Source organism: Panulirus ornatus, chromosome 72, assembly GCF_036320965.1.
Source record: "Panulirus ornatus isolate Po-2019 chromosome 72, ASM3632096v1, whole genome shotgun sequence".
Lineage (NCBI taxonomy): Eukaryota > Metazoa > Arthropoda > Malacostraca > Decapoda > Palinuridae > Panulirus > Panulirus ornatus.
In genome coordinates, this window is record NC_092295.1 from 14,495,945 (window position 1) to 14,514,475 (window position 18,531).

Sequence of the window (18,531 nt, forward strand, 5' to 3'; positions counted from 1 at the left end):
AATAATAATTATCCCTGGGGATAGGGGAGAAAGAATAATTCCTACGTATTCCTCACGTATCGAAGAAGGCGACTAAAGGGGACGGGAGCAGGGGGCTAGAAACCCTCCCCTCCTCGTATTTTAACTTTCAAAAAGGGGAAACAGAAGAAGGAGTCACGCGGGGAGTGCTCATCCTCCTCAAAGGCTGAGATTGAGGTGTCTAAATGTGTGTGGATGTAACTAAGATGAGAAAAAAGGAGAGATAGGCAGTATGTTTGAGGAAGAAACCCTGGAAGTTTTGGCTTTGAGTGAAAAGAAGCTCAAGGGTAAAGGGGAAGAGTGGTTTGGGAATGTCTTGGGAGTAAAGTCAGGGGTTAGTGAGAGGACAAGAGCAAGGGAAGGAGTAGCACTACTCCTGAAACAGGAGTGATGGGAGTATGTGACAGAGTGTAAGAAAGTAAACTCTAGATTGATATGGGTAAAACTGAAAGTTGATGGAGAGAGATGGGTGATTATTGGTGCATATGCACCTGGGCATGAGAAGAAATATCATAAGAGGCAAGTGTTTTGGGAGCAGCTGAACAAGTGTGTTTTGATGCACAAGAACAGGTTAGAGTGATGGGTGATTTGAATGCAAAGGTTAGTAATGTGGCAGTTGAGGGAATAATTGGTATACATGGGGTGTTCAGTGTTGTAAATGGAAATGGTGAAGAGCTTGTAGATTTATGTGCTGAAAAAGGACTGGTGATTTGGAATACCTGGTTTAAAACGAGACATATACATAAGTACACGTATGTAAGTAGGAGAGATGGCCAGAGAGCGTTACTGGATTACGTGTTAATTGATAGGTGCGTGAAAGAGACACTTTTGGATGTTAATGTGCTGAGAGGTGCAACTGGAGGGATGTCTGATCATTATCTTGTAGAGGCGGTGAAGATTCGTAGAGCTTTTCAGAAAAGAAGAATGTTGGGGTGAAGAGAGTGGTGAGAGTAAGGGAGCTTGGGAAGGAGACTTGTGTGAGGAAGTACCAGGAGACACTGAGTACAGAATCGAAAACGGTGAGAACAAAGGAGGTAAGGGGAGTGGGGGAGGAATGGGATGTATTTAGAGAAGCAGTGATGGCTTGCGTAAAATATGCTTGTGGCATGAGAAGCGTGGGAGGTGGGCAGATTAGAAAGGGTGGTGAGTGGTGGGATGAAGTAGTAAGATTATTAGTGAAAGAGAAGAGAGGCATTTGGACAATTTTTGCAGGGAAATAATACAAATGAGTGGGAGATGTATAAAAGAAAGAGGCAGGACGTCAAGAGAAAGGTGCAAGAGGTGAAAAAGAGGGCAAATGAGAGTTGGGGTGAGAGTGTATCATTAAATTTCAGGGAGAATAAAAGGATGTTTTGGAAGGAGGTAAATAAAGTGCATAAGACAAGGCAACAAATGGGATCTTCAGTGAAGGGGGCTAATGGGTAGGTGATAACAAGTAGTGGTGATGTGTGAAGGAGATGGTGTAAGGATTTTGAAAGTTTGTTGAATGTGTTTGATGATAGAGTGGCAGATATAGGGTGTTTTGGTTGAGGTAGTGTGCAAAGTGAGAGGGTTGGGGAAAATGATTTGGCAAACAGAGAAGAGGTAGTAAAAGCTTTGCGGAAGAAAGCCGGCAAGGTAGCGGGTTTGGATGGTATTGCAGTGGAATTTATTAAAAAAGGGGGCGACTGTATTGTTCATTGGTTGGTAAAGTTAATTAATGTATGTATGATTCATGGTGAGGTCCCTGAGGATTGGCGGAATGCTTGCATAGTGCCATTGTACAAAGGCAAAGGGGACAAAGGTGAATGCTCAAATTATAGAGGTATAAGTTTGTTGAGTATTCCTGGTAAATTATATGGGAGGGTATTGATTGAGAGGGTGAAGGCATGTACAGAGCATCAGACTGGGGAAGAGCAGTGTGGTTTCAGAAGTGGTAGAGGATGTGTGGATCAGGTGTTTGCTTTGAAGAATGTATGTGAGAAATACTTAGAAAAGCAAATGGATTTGTATGTAGCATTTATGGATCTGGAGAAGGCATATGACAGAGTTGATAGAGATGCTCTGTGGAAGGTATTAAGAATATATGGTGTGGGAGGCAAGTTGTTAGAAGCAGTGAAAAGTTTTTATCGAGGATATAAGGCATGTGTACGTGTGGGAATAGAGGAAAGTGATTGGTTCTCAGTGAATGTAGGCTTGCAGCAGGGGTGTGTGATATCTCCATGGTTGTTTAATTTGTTTATGGATGGGGTTGTTAGGGAGGTGAATGCAAGAGTTTTGGAAAGAGGGGCAAGTATGAAGTCTGTTGTGAATGAGAGAGCTTGGGAAGTGAGTCAGTTGTTGTTCGCTGATGATACAGCGCTGGTGGCTGATTCATGTGAGAAACTGCAGAAGCTGGTGACTGAGTTTGGTAAAGTGTGTGAAAGAAGAAAGTTAAGAGTAAATGTGAATAAGAGCAAGGTTATTAGGTACAGTAGGGTTGAGGGTCAAGTCAATTGGGAGGTAAGTTTGAATGGAGAAAAACTGGAGGAAGTAAAGTGTTTTAGATATCTGGGAGTGGATCTGGCAGTGGATGGAACCATGGAAGCAGAAGTGAATCATAGAGTGGGGGAGGGGGCGAAAATCCTGGGAACCTTGAAGAATGTGTGGAAGTCAAGAACATTATCTCGGAAAGCAAAAATGGGTATGTTTGAAGGACTAGTGGTTCCAACAATGTTGTATGGTTGTGAGGCATGGGCTATGGATAGAGTTGTGGGGAGCAGGGTGGATGTGCTGGAAATGAGATGTTTGAGGACAATATGTGGTGTGAGGTGGTTTGATCGAGTAAGTAATAATAGGGTAAGAGAGATGTGTGGTAATAAAAAGTGTGGTTGAGAGAGCAGAACAAGGTGTTTTGAAATGGTTTGGTCACATGGAGAGAATGAGTGAGGAAAGATTGACCAAGAGGATATGTGTGTCAGAGGTGGAGGGAACGAGGAGAAGTGGGAGACCAAATTGGAGGTGGAAAGATGGAGTGAAAAAGATTTTGAGTGATTGGGGCCTGATCATGCAGGAGGGTGAAAGGCGTGCAAGGAATAGAGTGAATTGGAACGATGTGGTATACCGGGGTCGACGTGCTGTCAATGGATTGAACCAGGGCATGTGAAGAGTCTGGGGTAAACCATGGAAAGTTCTGTGGGGCTTGGATGTGGAAAGGGAGCTGTGGTTTCGGTGCATCATTACATGACAGCTAGAGACTGAGTGTGAATGAATGGGGCCTTTGTTGTCTTTTCATAGCGCTACCTCACACACATGAGGGGGGAGGGGGTTGTCATTTCATGTATGGCGAGGTGGCGATGGCAATGAATAAAGGCAGACAGTATGAATTATGTACATGTGTATATATGCATATGTCTATGTGTGTATATATATGTATACGTTTAGATGTATAGGTATGTATATTTGCATGTGTGGACGTGTACGTATATACATGTGTATGTGGGTGGGTTGGGTCATTCTTTCGTCTTTTTCCTCGCCCTACCTCGCCAACGCAGGAGACAGCAACAAAGAAAAAAAAATAACAATAATTATAATTATTGTGAGAAGGAGATGGAGTGAGTATTTTGAAGGTTTGTTGAATGTGTTTGATGATAGAGTGGCAGATATTGGGTGTTTTGGTCGAGGTGGTGTGCAAAGTGAGAGGGTTAGGGAAAATGATTTGGTAAACAGAGAAGAGGTAGTAAAAGCTTTGCTGAAGATGAAAGCCGGCAAGGCAGCAGGTTTGGATGGTATTGCAGTGGAATTTATTAAAAAAGGGGGTGACTGTATTATTGACTGGTTGGTAAGGTTATTTAATGTATGTATGACTCATGGTGAGGTGCCTGAGGATTGGCGGAATGCATGCATAGTGCCATAGTACAAAGGCAAAGGGGATAAGAGTGAGTGCTCAAATTACAGAGGTATAAGTTTGTTGAGTATTCCTGGTAAATTATATGGGAGGGTATTGATTGAGAGGGTGAAGGCATGAACAGAGCATCAGATTGGGGAAGAGCAGTGTGGTTTCAGAAGTGGTAGAGGATGTGTGGATCAAGTGTTTGCTTTGAAGAATGTATGTGAGAAATACTTAGAAAAGCAAATGGATTTGTATGTAGCATTTATGGATCTGGAGAAGGCATATGATAGAGTTGACAGAGATGCTCTGTGGAAGGTATTAAGAATATATGGTGTGGGAGGCAAGTTGTTAGAAGCAGTGAAAAGTTTTTATCGAGGATGTAAGGCATGTGTACGTGTAGGAAGAGAGGAAAGTGATTGGTTCTCAGTGATGTAGGTTTGCGGCAGGGGTGTGTGATGTCTCCATGGTTGTTTAATTTGTTTATGGATGGGGTTGTTAGGGAGGTAAATGCAAGAGTTTTGAAAAGAGGGGCAAGTATGAAGTCTGTTGGGGATGAGAGAGCTTGGGAAGTGAGTCAGTTGTTGTTCGCTGATGATACAGCGCTGGTGGCTGATTCATGTGAGAAACTGCAGAAGCTGGTGACTGAGTTTGGTAAAGTGTGTGAAAGAAGAGAGTTAAGAGTAAATGTGAATAAGAGCAAGGTTATTAGGTACAGTAGGGTTGAGGGTCAAGTCAGTTGGGAGGTAAGTTTGAATGGAGAAAAACTGGAGGAAGTAAAGTGTTTTAGATATCTGGGAGTGGATCTGGCAGCGGATGGAACCATGGAAGCGGAAGTGGATCATAGGGTGGGGGAGGGGGTGAAAATTCTGGGAGCCTTGAAGAATGTGTGGAAGTTGAGAACATTATCTCGGAAAGCAAAAATGGGTATGTTTGAAGGAATAGTGGTTCCAACAATGTTGTATGGTTGCGAGGCGTGGGCTATGGATAGAGTTGTGCGCAGGAGGGTGGACATACTGGAAATCCGATGTTTGAGGGCAATGTGTGGTGTGAGGTGGTTTGATCGAGTAAGTAACGTAAGGGTAAGAGAGATGTGTGGAAATAAAAAGAGCGTGGTTGAGAGAGTAGAAGAGGGCGTTTTGAAATGGTTTGGGCACATGGAGAGAATGAGTGAGGAAAGATTGACCAAGAGGATATATGTGTCGGAGGTGGAGGGAACGAGGAGAAGTGGGAGACCAAATTGGAGGTGGAAAGATGGAGTGAAAAAGATTTTGTGTGATCGGGGCCTGAACATGCAGGAGGGTTAAAGGAGGGCAAGGAATAGAGTGAATTGGATCGATGTGGTATACCGAGGTTGACGTGCTGTCAGTGGATTGAATCAGGGCATGTGAAGCGTCTGGGGTAAACCATGGAAAGCTGTGTAGGTATGTATATTTGCGTGTGTGGTCGTATGTATATACATGTGTATGGGGGTGGGTTGGGCCATTTCTTTCGTCTGCTTCCTTGCGCTACCTCGCAAACGCGGGAGACAGCGACAAAGCAAAAAAAATAATTATTTATTATTCTATTTATTTTGCTTTGTCGCTGTCTCCCGCGTTAGCGAGGTAGAGCAAGGAAACAGACAAAAGAATGGCCCAACCCACCCACATACACATGTACATATATACACGTCAACACACGCAAGTATACATACCTATACATCTCAACGTATACCTATATATACACACACAGACATATACATATATACACATGTACCTAATTCATACATATCCATACTTTCTCGCCTTTATTCATTACCCAGCACCACCCTGCCCCACAGGAAAGTGCATCGCCACCCTCTTGCGACAACAAGGAATCATAGAGAAAGGTCACATCTGCACACATCCATTCTCTGACTGTCATGTGCAATGGACTGAAATCACAGCTCCCTATGCACATCCAGGTCTCCAGAGACCTTTCCATGGCTTAACCCATATGTTTCACATGCCCTGGTTCAGACCAAAGACAGTATGTCAACCCCCAGTATACTACACTGTTCCAATTCACTCTACTCTGTGCAAGCCTTTCTTTCTCCTGAATGTTCATGCCCCAATTGCTCAAAATCTTTTTCACTCTATCTGCAAAGGATAAATATTTCCTGTACTAATTAACATACCTGGTTTACTACATAGGGGAATAAAATCAAGGGTTAGTTCAAAATGAACACACTGATCATTCTGTCTATCCATTATCTGTATCTATCTTCACAAATATCGTAACTATCTACATGGTAGTATGATCTGCAATACATCAATAAAAATGTCCATCTAGAATTTCACATCTATTATCTTTTATTATACTTTGTCGCTGTCTCCCGCATTAGCGAGGTAGCGCAAGGAAACAAACGAAAGAATGGCACAACCCACCCACATCCACATGTATATAAATACACGTCCACACACACACATACCTATACATTACAACGTATACATACATATACATACAGTGTATCGAGACAGACTTCCCCAGAACTTTTTTTTAAAGGGGAAGTAAATGTTTATAGTTACTGGAGTGATAGTTTTCATACATGGTGCTTTGACAAGAAAATAGTGAAATTGGAAAAAATGTAGCTTAGACATTGAAGCTTATTGATACAGTGGTTAAATTGATGAGAACTACTATTGACGTTTGTGTAAATAAATTAAACATTTCCTTTTTCCATAGCCAGAGGTTGAACCATTATGTGACATTCATTTTTTCTTTTCATTTCAAGCTAGAAGTTTCAGTTTTCTAAATTGTTTCTTACATTTTTCACATGTATATATATATGTATGTGTGTGTGTGTGTGTATGTGTGCGTGTGTGTGTGTGTGTGTGTGTGTATGTGTATATATATATGTATATTATCCCTGGGGATAGGGGTGAAAGAATACTTCCCACGCATTCCTCACGTGTCGTAGAAAGCGACTAGAGGGGACGGGAGCGGAGGGCCAGAAATCCTCCCCTCCTTGTATTTTTTTAACTTTCTAAAATGGGAAACAGAAGAAGGAGTCATGCGGGGAGTGCTCATCCTCCTCGAAGGCTCAGATTGGGGTGCCTAAATGTGTGTGGATGTAACCAAGATGTGAAAAAAGGAGAGATAGGTAGTATGTTTGAGGAAAGGAACCTGGATGTTTTGGCTCTGAGTGAAACGAAGCTCAAGGGTAAAGGGGAAGAGTGGTTTGGGAATGTCTTGGGAGTAAAGTCAGGTGTTAGTGAGGGGACAAGAGCAAGGGAAGGAGTAGCAGTACTCCTGAAACAGTTGTGGAAGTATGTGATAGAATGTAAGAAAGTAAATTCTCGATTAATATGGGTAAAACTGAAAGTTGATGGAGAGCGATGGGTGATTATTGGTGCATATGCACCTGGGCATGAGAAGAAAGATCATGAGAGGCAAGTGTTTTGGGAGCAGCTGAATGAGTGTGTTAGTGGTTTTGATGCACGAGACCGGGTTATAGTGTTGGGTGATTTGAATGCAAAGGTGAGTAATGTGGCAGTTGAGGGAATAATTGGTATACATGGGGTGTTCAGTGTTGTAAATGGAAATGGTGAAGAGCTTGTAGATTTATGTGCTGAAAAAGGACTGATGATTGGGAATACCTGGTTTAAAAAGCGAGATATACATAAGTATACTTATGTAAGTAGGAGAGATGGCCAGAGAGCGTTATTGGATTACGTGTTAATTGACAGGCGCGCGAAAGAGAGACTTTTGGATGTTAATGTGCTGAGAGGTGCAACTGGAGGGATGTCTGATCATTATCTTGTGGAGGCTAAGGTGAAGATTTGTATGGGTTTTCAGAAAAGAAGAGTGAATGTTGGGGTGAAGAGCGTGGTGAGAGTAAGTGAGCTTGGGAGGGAGACTTGTGTGAGGAAGTACCAGGAGAGACTGAGTACAGAATGGAAAAAGGTGAGAACAATGGAAGTAAGGGGAGTGGGGGAGGAATGGGATGTATTTAGGGAATCAGTGATGGATTGCGCAAAAGATGCTTGTGGTATGAGAAGAGTGGGAGGTGGGTTGATTAGAAAGGGTAGTGAGTGGTGGGATGAAGAAGTAAGAGTATTAGTGAAAGAGAAGAGAGAGGCATTTGGACAATTTTTGCAGGGAAAAAATGCAATTGAGTGGGAGACGTATAAAAGAAAGAGACAGGAGGTCAAGAGAAAGGTGCAAGAGGTGAAAAAAAGGGCAAATGAGAGTTGGGGTGAGAGAGTATCATTAAATTTTAGGGAGAATAAAAAGATGTTCTGGAAGGAGGTAAATAAAGTGCGTAAGACAAGGGAGCAAATGGGAACTTCAGTGAAGGGCGCAAATGGGGAGGTGATAAGTAGTGGTGATGTGAGAAGGAGATGCAGTGAGTATTTTGAAGGTTTGTTGAATGTGTTTGATGATAGAGTGGCAGATATAGGGTGTTTTGGTCGAGGTGGTGTGCAAAGTGAGAGGGTTAGGGAAAATGATTTGGTAAACAGAGAAGAGGTAGTAAAAGCTTTGTGGAAGATGAAAGCCGGCAAGGCAGCAGGTTTGGATGGTATTGCAGTGGAATTTATTAAAAAAGGGGGTGACTGTATTGTTGACTGGTTGGTAAGGTTATTTAATGTATGTATGACTCATGGTGAGGTGCCTGAGGATTGGCGGAATGCGTGCATAGTGCCATTGTACAAAGGCAAAGGGGATAAGAGTGAGTGCTCAAATTACAGAGGTATAAGTTTGTTGAGTATTCCTGGCAAATTATATGGGAGGGTATTGATTGAGAGGGTGAAGGCATGCACAGAGCATCAGATTGGGGAAGAGCAGTGTGGTTTCAGAAGTGGTAGAGGATGTGTGGATCAGGTGTTTGCTTTGAAGAATGTATGTGAGAAATACTTAGAAAAGCAAATGGATTTGTATGTAGCATTTATGGATCTGGAGAAGGCATATGATAGAGTTGATAGAGATGCTCTGTGGAAGGTATTAAGAATATATGGTGTGGGAGGCAAGTTGTTAGAAGCAGTGAAAAGTTTTTATCGAGGATGTAAGGCATGTGTACGTGTAGGAAGAGAGGAAAGTGATTGGTTCTCAGTGAATGTAGGTTTGCGGCAGGGGTGTGTGATGTCTCCATGGTTGTTTAATTTGTTTATGGATGGGGTTGTTAGGGAGGTGAATGCAAGAGTTTTGGAAAGAGGGGCAAGTATGAAGTCTGTTGGGGATGAGAGAGCTTGGGAAGTGAGTCAGTTGTTGTTCGCTGATGATACAGCACTGGTGGCTGATTCATGTGAGAAACTGCAGAAGCTGGTGACTGAGTTTGGTAAAGTGTGTGAAAGAAGAAAGTTAAGAGTAAATGTGAATAAGAGCAAGGTTATTAGGTACAGTAGGGTTGAGGGTCAAGTCAATTGGGAGGTGAGTTTGAATGGAGAAAAACTGGAGGAAGTGAAGTGTTTTAGATATCTGGGAGTGGATCTGGCAGGGGATGGAAACATGGAAGCAGAAGTGGATCATAGGGTGGGGGAGGGGGTGAAAATTCTGGGAGCCTTGAAGAATGTGTGGAAGTCGAGAACATTATCTCGGAAAGCAAAAATGGGTATGTTTGAAGGAATAGTGGTTCCAACAATGTTGTATGGTTGAGAGGCGTGGACTATGGATAGAGTTGTGCGCAGGAGGATGGATGTGCTGGAAATGAGATGTTTGAGGACAATGTGTGGTGTGAGGTGGTTTGATCGAGTAAGTAACGTAAGGGTAAGAGAGATGTGTGGAAATAAAAAAAGCGTGGTTGAGAGAGCAGAAGAGGGTGTTTTGAAATGGTTTGGTCACATGGAGAGAATGAGCGAGGAAAGATTGACCAAGAGGATATATGTGTCGGAGGTAGAGGGAACGAGGAGAAGAGGGAGACCAAATTGGAGGTGGAAAGATGGAGTGAAAAAGATTTTGAGTGATCGGGGCCTGAACATGCAGGAGGGTGAAAGGAGGGCAAGGAATAGAGTGAATTGGAGCGATGTGGTATACCGGGGTTGACGTACTGTCAGTGGATTGAATCAAGGCATGTGAAGCGTCTGGGGTAAACCATGGAAAGCTGTGTAGGTATGTATATTTGCGTGTGTGGACGTATGTATATACATGTGTATGGGGGTGGGTTGGGCCATTTCTTTCGTCTGTTTCCTTGCGCTACCTCGCAAATGCAGGAGACAAAAAAAAAAAAAAAAAAAAAAAAAAAAAAAAAAAAAAAAAAACATACACAGACATATACACATGCCCACATTTCACACTTGCTGCCTTTAATCATTCCCGTCGCCACCCTGCCCCACGTGAAATGACACCCCCCCTCCCCCCAAACGCACACGAGGTAGTGCTAGGAAAAGACAACAAAGGCCACATTCGTTTACACTCAGTCTCTACCTGTCATGTATAATGCACTGAAACCACAGCTCCCTCTCCACATCCAGACCCCACAAAACTTTCCATGGTTTACCCAAGATGCTTCACATGCCCTGATTCAATGCACTGACAGCAAGTCGACCCCGGTAAACCACACCATTCCAATGCACTCAATGCCTTGCACGCCTTTCACCCTCCTGCATGTTCAGGCCCCGATCGCTCAAAATCTTTTTCACTCCATCTTTCCACCTCCAATTTGGTCTCCCACTTTTCCTCATTCCCTCCACCTCTGACACATACATCCTCTTTGTTAATCTTTCCTCACTCATTCTCTCCACGTGACCAAACCATTTCAATACACTCTTCTTCTGCTCTCTCAACCACACTCTTTTTATTACCACACATCTCTCTCATCCTTTCATTACTCAATCAAACCACCTAACACCACATATCGTCCTCAAGCATCTCATTTCCAACACAGCCACCCTCCTCCGCACAACTCAATCTTTAGCCCACGCCTCGCAACCATATAACATTGTAGGAACCACTATTCATTCAAACGCACCCATTCTTGCTTTACGAGTAATGTTCTCGCCTTCCACACATTCTTCAATGCTCCCAGAACTTTTGCCCCCTCCTCCACCCTATGACTCACTTCCGCTTCCATGGTTCCATCCACTGCCAAATCCACTACAAGATATCTAAAACACTTCACTTCCTCCAGTTTTTCTCCATTCAAACTCACCTCCCAATTGACTTGTCCCTCAACCCTACTGTATATATAGAAATAAGGTCAACTTTACCTCTGCCTTTCGTTGTTTTTTGTCATAAACTGTATGTCTTACAAACTTATTAGATTTTTTAATTATTTCTCATCTGTAGATTTAAATGGATAGAACTGTAAACATGTTTCACATGAAAAAGAGTGAGTTTTGTTGATTGAAAAGTCAAGATATCCCAAAACTTTCACTCAGTTCTCCATATACTCTTAAATATGCATTTACTCCTCTATAGAAGGCTTTTACACCATCAAACAGTTTTCCTGCCATAGCATATATCATTAACACATCCCACAAAGCATTCCACCCATCATACACTTTCTCCAGATCCATAAAAGATACATACAACTTCTTACCTTTTGCTAAATACTTTTCCATGGTCATCCTTAAAACAAAAATCTGATCCACACATCCCCTCCCTTTCCTAAAACCCCTTGATCTTCACTAATTATGCCTTTGATCACTTCCATAACTCTGTCAAATAACAATATTCTTGCACAGACTTTTCCTGGTATACTTAACAGACTTATTCCCCTTTAATATCATATGCTACATACATTCTTTGCACCTTTTCCTTTGAATACAGGAACAATAATAGCTTTCATCCAATTCTTTGCCACAACCTTCTGTATACATGCTAAATCATATATATGATGCATCCACTCTATCACACCTTCTCCTCCACATTTTAGCACTTCCGCTGTAATCCCATCCACTCCAGGTGACATTCCTACCTTCAGCCTCATTACTGCCCTCCTTACCTACCTCTTTGCTACAGGCCCCTGCACTTGTATCCTGTTCCTTCCCTCCTTCATACACATGCATGTAACAACTGCTGGCTCACCTTCTCTCACATTCATAAGTTCTTCAAAATACTCTTTCCATCTATCTTTCACTTCCTCTTTTTGATTCAGCAATATCCCTTTCTTACTTCTAACATCAACATTCCACTCTTACATCCACCTCTTTCCTTTTTCACCGACTTCCAGTATAGTTTCTTATTATCCCAAAACTTTTCACTTAACTTCCTTCCACAATCTTCATCTACTCCTTTGCCTTCCTCTATCAACTTCATAACATTCCACTTACATATTTTGTATTCTTCACTCCTCCTTTGCTGAACTTCCACTGGTATATTCCTATTACCACATGCATTTTTCTTCTCTTCCACAGCATTTCTAATCTCTTCTGTCCACCATCGATTGCCCTTTTTATTCCTGTATCTCACTACCTTGTATCCAACTACTGATTCTACACCCTTAAATAGTATTTCTCTAAACATTTTTAACACATCATTCACACATGACAGCATTCCTACATACACTGCACTTCCATCTAACTTACCTCATAATGGCTCCATGTACAGACAATGTAGATGCACACACATGCCACTACGGTGGGCTTGTACTGCAGACACATCGTTGTCATGTGGAGACTGAGGAAAAAGAAAATAACTTTAGAAATACAACACATGGTCTGATGTGACTGAAGAGGCAACCCAAAAGTTGTCTTGATTTAAGTGACAAAATTATCATTGTCCCCACTGTCCAGGATCTGAGAAGAGGTCCTGTATTAATAGACATAAAAATACACATCTGGCCTCGAAAAGAGCGAAAACCTAGAAGAGAGAAAATGAGATCAAAAGCTCATTAAAAAACTTTTGGTGTTCATAGGATCTGACCTCCAAAGACAGTGGGAGCCCCTTTTAAAGTTTATCCTCGCATATTGTTGTAAGCTAATACTGCCCTAGGAATCATCAGCTGATTGGATTACTAGCACATGACCAGCCATTTACCTTGCCCTCTAATCATGCCAACACACCTGGATCATTTCGTGCCCAGTGTCTGCTAATACTTAGTGAACAGGCTATTCAATAATCAACACTGAAAACCCTTAAACTCTAAGAGATATGATTTATAAACACAATAAATCCTTATTGCAAGTAAGTTCTTATCCTTAAAAACCTGAGAAATAATGAAAGTTCATATATAATCGTAAAATAAATCCTATTCCAATTTATCATATTAATGAGCTGGGGCTGTAACCACATTTTTAATATTCTCAAAACGAAAAACTTTAATTTAAAATTAATCCTCTTCAGCTCTCATACAGAATATATACAGGCATATTTTGCATTACATAATGCCTATTCCCATCTTCACTTCTTATTTTAAATACCTATACATTACTATCTGAATAGAATGAAAATATTTAACCAACAAAGTCCTCCTTGAGCAAGACTGTCATCTGCAAGTTGCATAAGGCATGCTATTGACACAACAAATCTACAAGACATGTAACTCATAGGCACAAAAGGCAGCTAATGAATGCCATATGAACTTATTCCTTAATCATACTTTTCATCTGAATGTCAAAATTTTTCACCATTACTTTCCCTAAATCTATACTATAAACAGTAGTCCTTATCATATAATAAAATGTCTACTTCTTGAAATACCCTCAAAAAATTCTCGAACTCGTATCAATCTCAATGGGGGATGGAAACCACTTGTGATGTGCCTTTGAATACTCCAGCTATGATGATTCCCAATGGGCTTGGTAGAATGCACTATATGGGCAGGTTGTGAGCAGGCCGTTGCACTGTTGAATACTCATCAGCCATAGGGCAGCTGCACATCCACTCCCTCTGAAGTATCTTAAAAGTAACATACACAATGTGTCTGAACCATGAGGTTCAGTAATGGGAAAATCTCCCTCTTGTATGTACAAAAGGAGGTATAGCAAGAGAGGAGCGGAGCACTAGCTAGCCCAGTGCCACCAGGAGCAAGCTACAGTGAGCCATCCACACCCTTCCTTTCCTAAAACATATCTGTCCAACTCAACAAGTATGGCTATGCATGTTTACCTAATAACTTCCACATACAGGTAATCTGAATGGTGATAGAAGGAGAGATGTAGAGAGAAATAAAAGGATAAGAAACAATGATGTTATGACTGTAAAAAAAAAGAAATTTGTACTAGTATATAACAAAACCAAATCTGAAATTTCTGAAGAAAATAATGAGACAGAGGTGATTTATTGAACGACAATGATGATCAAAGGTATGAAGTTGGACTGTTACGCTTTTCCACGTCTAAGAAGGTGGTAAATGCTACTTAAAAAGAATTTTTCGTTCAAGTCAAAGCAAGCAGTAAATATAAATGGATTTAGTAAAATGTGTACAAAATGTACATTATATTTCAATGCTGTAACATTCTAGCAGACAAAACAGTCACCCATAACTGCACATATTAAAAAAAATTCTATAATTGGAATAACTGAATCATGCCATCTAAATTGGCACACATGGCATAACCAAGTGAAGTAACTGCAAAATATTTCAATGCTGTAATATTCTAGCAGACAAAACAGTCACCCATAACTGCACATATCAAAAAAATTCTATAGTTGGAGTAACTGAATCATGTCACCTAAATTGGCATACATGGCATGACCAAGTGAAGTAACTAGAAGTACTGCAAAATAAACTTTTCCATATTCTATAACAACAAAGAGCACAAAAAGATACAAGTTTGTTGCTGTTTGTATTCATTTACACCTTGTGTCTGACGTTTATCATATCATGAGGGGTGAATTTCATCACCTGTTTGTAATAATAATGATCGAAAGTTTATCAAGTACATGCATGAAACATAACCTAAAAGAAGTCATCTGCTTTACTAGCATTCAAAGAATTAAAAGATACATAACCTAAATATATTGTAAAACAAACTGAAGCTCATTCTAAAGTTAGGGTACTGTGTTTCAGGTTTCAGAGGAATAAGAACAAAGACGAAGGTCACCTACATGACCGACTCTAATAAACGTCAACATGCAGTTGAACCCATGAAAATTGTATACACTTCCTGGCATGGCCCCTAAACCAACAAACTTATCCTATGATTGGGGAGAAAAATACTTATAAGAATACCAGTTCAAAAAAGCTTCTTTGAACATGCAACCTAAGGAAGGGTAACCAAAAGCTTCACACTAGGTATCAACACTAGAATCCAAAAAGCTCCAAGGTATGGCATACAGTATTCTATCATTTATTGTAGCATTAGATAGCTTCATTTTACTTTAAAATATGACAATACATCTGTTACAACCAATAGGTGCCATTTCAGCTAGCAGTCAAATCATAGGTCTGAAGTCTGCTAATCCAAGACTTAAGGCAATACAAAATACTAAGGAATACAAAGTATATAGGAATTCAAATAGCAACAGATCACTGGGTCCCTTTCAGGCTGTATGTGATAGTAGAAAATATCAGAAGCTCCAGGGTAGATCACCGGGTCCCTTCCAAGTTGTATGCGATACTAAAAAATATCAGAAACTCCAGGGTAAGTGTGCAGAAGTTGGAAGGCATACAGATAATTCAGAGGTAAAAACCTGCAAACTGTCAATGTGACTAAGGACGTGCAAATAATGTTTGTTGAGGACTTGGAGTCAAATATCCATTAAGTCTATTCTCAAACATATCTATAGTACTGCTTTCAATCACTCTAACTGGTAAGTCATTCCATATGTTAACAATACTGATTAAGAAAAGGCAATCTGCCTCATTCAAGGTACAGGTTCCAAAGCCTTGATGAATTAACCATTATGCCTGACCAACCATGGTCACATAATAATAATTCAAAAACACACCTCTAACCCACTAATCATACATCTCCCATGTGTCTAAAGTATACCATGGACTGCTAGAAATTCAAATGAAACAAATATCAAATGTAAATCAAATAAATAAACGAAATACATTATACACTTGCTCAGGACTGGGGTGCTTGTCAGCTACGAGTTACACAAATTGATCCACATACTCAGCAGCTCCTTTGTGATTTGCAGACCACTTTTCTCCGCACACTTTATCCATGGAAATTCCATGACGCTTATTGAATCTTTGAATACATCCTTCACTATAGTCATGCTTATGTTGTAATTTAAGTTCTTTATGGAACAACTTAGCCTGGTCCACTATCATGCTACCTGAAAAATCTACTCCATCATTCCAACGCTGTTGAAACCATTCCATCATCACTCAATCGTGCTCAGTACTCTTACCATCTTTCATAGTTTTTCTAATCGTCATTTGCTTCCTGGAATCGCTGTTTCCATAAAATTTCATCATTTTCTCCCTTTGCTTCTTTATATCATATCATCATTTTCTCCCTTTGCTTCTTTATATCATAAACAGTTGATGAACCAATACTGTAGATGTCACACAGCTTAGGCAGCGAAACACCACAGTCCATTTTTTTTCAACAGTTCTACTTTATCTTGGATCGATATGGACTGGTGTTCATGTTTGACACCACGACTGATACTCTCATATGTCTTAGAAGCCATAGCTAGGGTTAAATTTAAGCAAAATAAGCTAAGAATCTCACAGAACTGCAGTATCACTACCAACATGTGCAGTGTAAAGAATGTAAATAACAATACCTACACAAAACCCCATCTGTGGCTGCTCAGTAAACTAGTCTCGTGGCCGTGGTAATTTCAAGTTCCCTCACAAAATTTTGTCTGGACTAAAGGAGATGCCAAACCATCAGTTGCCGGAAAATTGGTGGTGTACCTGTAAAACGGCTTCCCACGTTTGTATACATTACTACAAATATTATTTTATTTATTTTGCTTTGTCGCTGTCTCCCGCGTTTGCAAGGTAGCGCAAGGAAACAGATGAAAGAAATGGCCCAACCCACCCCCATACACATGTATATACATACACGTCCACACACGCAAATATACATACCTATACATCTCAATGTACACATATATATACACACACAGACATATACATATATACACATGTACATAATTCATACTGTCTGCCTTTATTTATTCCCATCGCCATCCCGCCACACATGGAATACCATCCCCCTCCCCCCTCATGTGTGCGAGGTAGCGCTAGGAAAAGACAACAAAGGCCCCATTTGTTCACACTCAGTCTCTAGCTGTCGTGTAATAATGCACCGAAACCACAGCTCCCTTTCCACATCCAGGCCCCACACAACTTTCCATGGTTTACCCCAGACGCTTCATATGCCCTGATTCAATCCATTGACAGCACATCGCCCCGGTATACCACATCGATCCAATTCACTCTATTCCTTGCCCGCCTTTCACCCTCCTGTATGTTCAGGCCCCGATCACTCAAAATCTTTTTCACTCCATCTTTCCACCTCCAATTTGGTCTCCCACTTCTCATTCCCTCCCTCTCCGACACATATATCCTCTTGGTCAATCTTTCCTCACTCATTCTTTCCATGTGCCCAAACCATTTCAAAACACCCTCTTCTGTCTCTCTCAACCACACTCTTTTTACTTCCACACATCTCTCTTACCTTTACATTACTTACTCGATCAAACCACCTCACACCACATATTGTCCTCAAACATCTCATTTCCAGCACATCCACCCTCCTGCGCACAACTCTATCCATAGCCCACGCCTCGCAACCATACAACATTGTTGGAACCACTACAAATGAAGTAAGAAAAATTCTTCAAGGAACTTGTTGATGTTACTTCAAGATCATCAAAGCCTTTGATAATTTTGAATACTTGTCTAATATCTATCCATCTATCTATATCTCTGATGCCCATTCTCTCTGGGACCCCTATCAAGGGGTGGCCACAAAAAAAGTCTCCACTCATCACTGTCCTTACATGCCTCCCTTACATCCACCATTCAATGCATTCTTCCTCTGTTTCTCTCCCTCCAGTATTCCTCCACCCTATTTGCCCGTCACAGGTGGTCTTACACTAATCCCTTTAATTGTACTATCATACAATCTCCTTATAAACTCCCAGTCTTGCATTCTTTCCACATGCCTAAACTACCTCAAAGTATTATGTTTCACCCACTCTACCACTCCACAATTCCTCCACTTTGCATTCCTTATCATGCTAGGCATGGGCTATAGATAGAGTTGTGTGGAGGAGGGTGGATGTGCTGGAACCATGGAAGTGGAAGTGATTCATGGAGGGGGGGGGATGCTATGGGAGCTTTGAAGAATGTGTGGAAGGCGAGAGTGTTATCTTGGAGAGCAAAAATGGGTATGCTTGAAGAAATGGTGGTTCCAACAATATAATAAGGTTGTGAGGCATGGGCTGTTGATAGGGTTGTGTGGAGGAGGGTGGATGTGTTGGAAATGAGATGTTTGAGGACAATATGTTGTGTGAGGGGATTTAATCAAGTAAGTAATGAAAGGGTAAGAGATGTGTGGTAATAAAAAGAGTGTGGTTGAGACAGCAGAAGAGGGTGTTTTGAAATGGTTTGGTCAAATGGAGAGAATGAGTGAGGAAAGATTGACAAAGAGGATATCTGTGTCAGAGGTGGAGGGAACGAGGAGAAGGGGAAGACCAAATTGGACGTGGAAAGATGGAGTGAAAAAGATTTTCAGTGATCGGGGCCTGAACATGCAGAAGGGTGAAAGGCGTGCAAGGAATAGAGTGAATTGGAACGATGTGGTATACTGGGGTTGACATGCTGTCAATGGATTGAATCAGGGCATGTGAAG

The 18,531-nt window shown here is 41.2% G+C and overlaps 1 protein-coding gene across 2 annotated transcripts in view; it reads right to left on the bottom strand.

The window, feature by feature from the left end:
• CycT (Cyclin T) overlaps positions 1 to 18,531 on the bottom strand; it is a 132,363-nt gene that overhangs the window by 53,107 nt on the left and 60,725 nt on the right. For both annotated transcript variants that reach the window (XM_071660706.1, XM_071660705.1), the window contains one exon: positions 12,349 to 12,439. In XM_071660706.1, coding sequence (XP_071516807.1) covers positions 12,349 to 12,432 — 84 coding nt within the window. In that variant the 5' untranslated portion in view covers positions 12,433 to 12,439. The remainder of the gene's footprint in view (positions 1 to 12,348; positions 12,440 to 18,531) is intronic.